General features: G+C 61.4%; 1 protein-coding gene across 1 annotated transcript in view; it reads left to right on the top strand.

Moving 5' to 3' along the window:
* The first annotated feature begins 366 nt into the window (after positions 1-366).
* The window catches only part of rab28 (RAB28, member RAS oncogene family), a 337,454-nt gene continuing 336,349 nt past the window's right edge, over positions 367-1,471 (top strand). Inside the window, exon 1 of the mRNA XM_070861390.1 lies at positions 367-767. Within this exon, the coding sequence (XP_070717491.1) occupies positions 693-767 (75 nt within the window). The 5' untranslated portion in view covers positions 367-692. The remainder of the gene's footprint in view (positions 768-1,471) is intronic.

Here is a 1,471-nt window from a genome sequence, read left to right on the forward strand (position 1 = left end):
TGGAGTATAAAAGCAGAGAAGTCCTGCTACAACTGTACAGGGTATTGGTGAGGCCACACCTGGATTACTGCGTACAGTTTTGCTCTGGACTTGTCTCCATTCCAGTGCCGAGGGGATTGCTATACCAGACGGGAGGGGCAACATTTGGGGACATTGATTTCCCACCAATTCCCATTCCCCTTCTTTCTGGTGGATAATGGAGGGGCCACTGCGTGTAATGTGCAATATCACATTGCTGTATCATCAATATACCAGTAAGACTATGTTTGTGTGAACTTTAACCCTTTCTTACCTTAGCTACCAAGCTGCGTCAGAATTGGAGGAGCCCATCTCTAATAGGAGAAACAACGGAATAAACTTCATAGTGGAGAAATAAAAATAAACCATTACAGACGATGATTGCATTGGCAAAATATTCTACTAATTAGAACTACATTCCCGTTTTTGGCGTCTGTTTTCTTCTCCGCTTCAGCTCTGGCAGTGCCGTGTGGATGGGGCGAGTCTCCCCCCTAGACGTTGCGCTGTTCCGAGTGTGAAAATGGCTCCTGGCAACGGGGAGCCGGAGCTGTGAGCAGCCGGGGAGGGGGGAGAGAGAGAGAGAGAGAGAGAGGTACCCGGCCGGGGCACAGGGAGATACAGAGCGAGAGAGCGGGGACTAGCTCAGCCACAGCGGCTCCCAGGCAGGTCACAACATGTCCGACTCTGAGGACGAAACTCAAGACCGGCAGCTGAAGATCGTCATTTTAGGGGACGGCGCCTCAGGAAAGGTGAGAGGCCGGGGACCGAGAATCGAATCCCGGGAGGAGCGAGGCCCTTCCCCCGGGACAGCACCACCGCGAAAGATCCGCCCATCCTCCCCCGCCCGGGGCAGCCCCGCCCCCCCGCTCAGCTCCCCCGAACCCCCCGGGCAGCTTGCACCCCCCCTCGCCCCAGAACAACTTGCCCACCACCCAGGACAGCTCCCCCCCCCCCCCCCCCCACACCCCTTCCAGGACAGCTTCCCCCCTCCCCTCCCCCTTCCCCCCTTTTCTCCCCTCCCCTCTCCCCCTCTCCCCCTCCCCCCCTTTCCCCCTCCCCCCTTTCCCCCTCCCCCCTTTCCCCCTCCCCCTTTCCCCCTCCCCCTTTCCCCCCTCCCCTCCCTCCTCCTCCTTCCCCCCCATTCCCCCCCCCCATTTCCCCCCTCCCCCCCATTTCCCCATTCCCCCCCTCCCCCATTCCCCCCCCCATTTCCCCCCCCATTCCCCCCCCCATTTCCCCCCTCCCCCCCCATTTCCCCCCTCCCCCCCCATTTCCCCCCTCCCCCCCATTTCCCCCCTCCCCCCCCCATTTCCCCCTCCCCCCCCCATTTCCCCCCTCCCCCCATTTCCCCCTCCCCCATTTCCCCCCTCCCCCCTCCCCTCCCCCATTTTCCCCCCTCCCCCCTCCCCCTCCCCCCATTTCCCCCCTCTCCCCATTCCCCCCCCCATTTCCC

The sequence above is a fragment of the Pristiophorus japonicus genome, chromosome 2, assembly GCF_044704955.1.
Source record: "Pristiophorus japonicus isolate sPriJap1 chromosome 2, sPriJap1.hap1, whole genome shotgun sequence".
Lineage (NCBI taxonomy): Eukaryota > Metazoa > Chordata > Chondrichthyes > Pristiophoridae > Pristiophorus > Pristiophorus japonicus.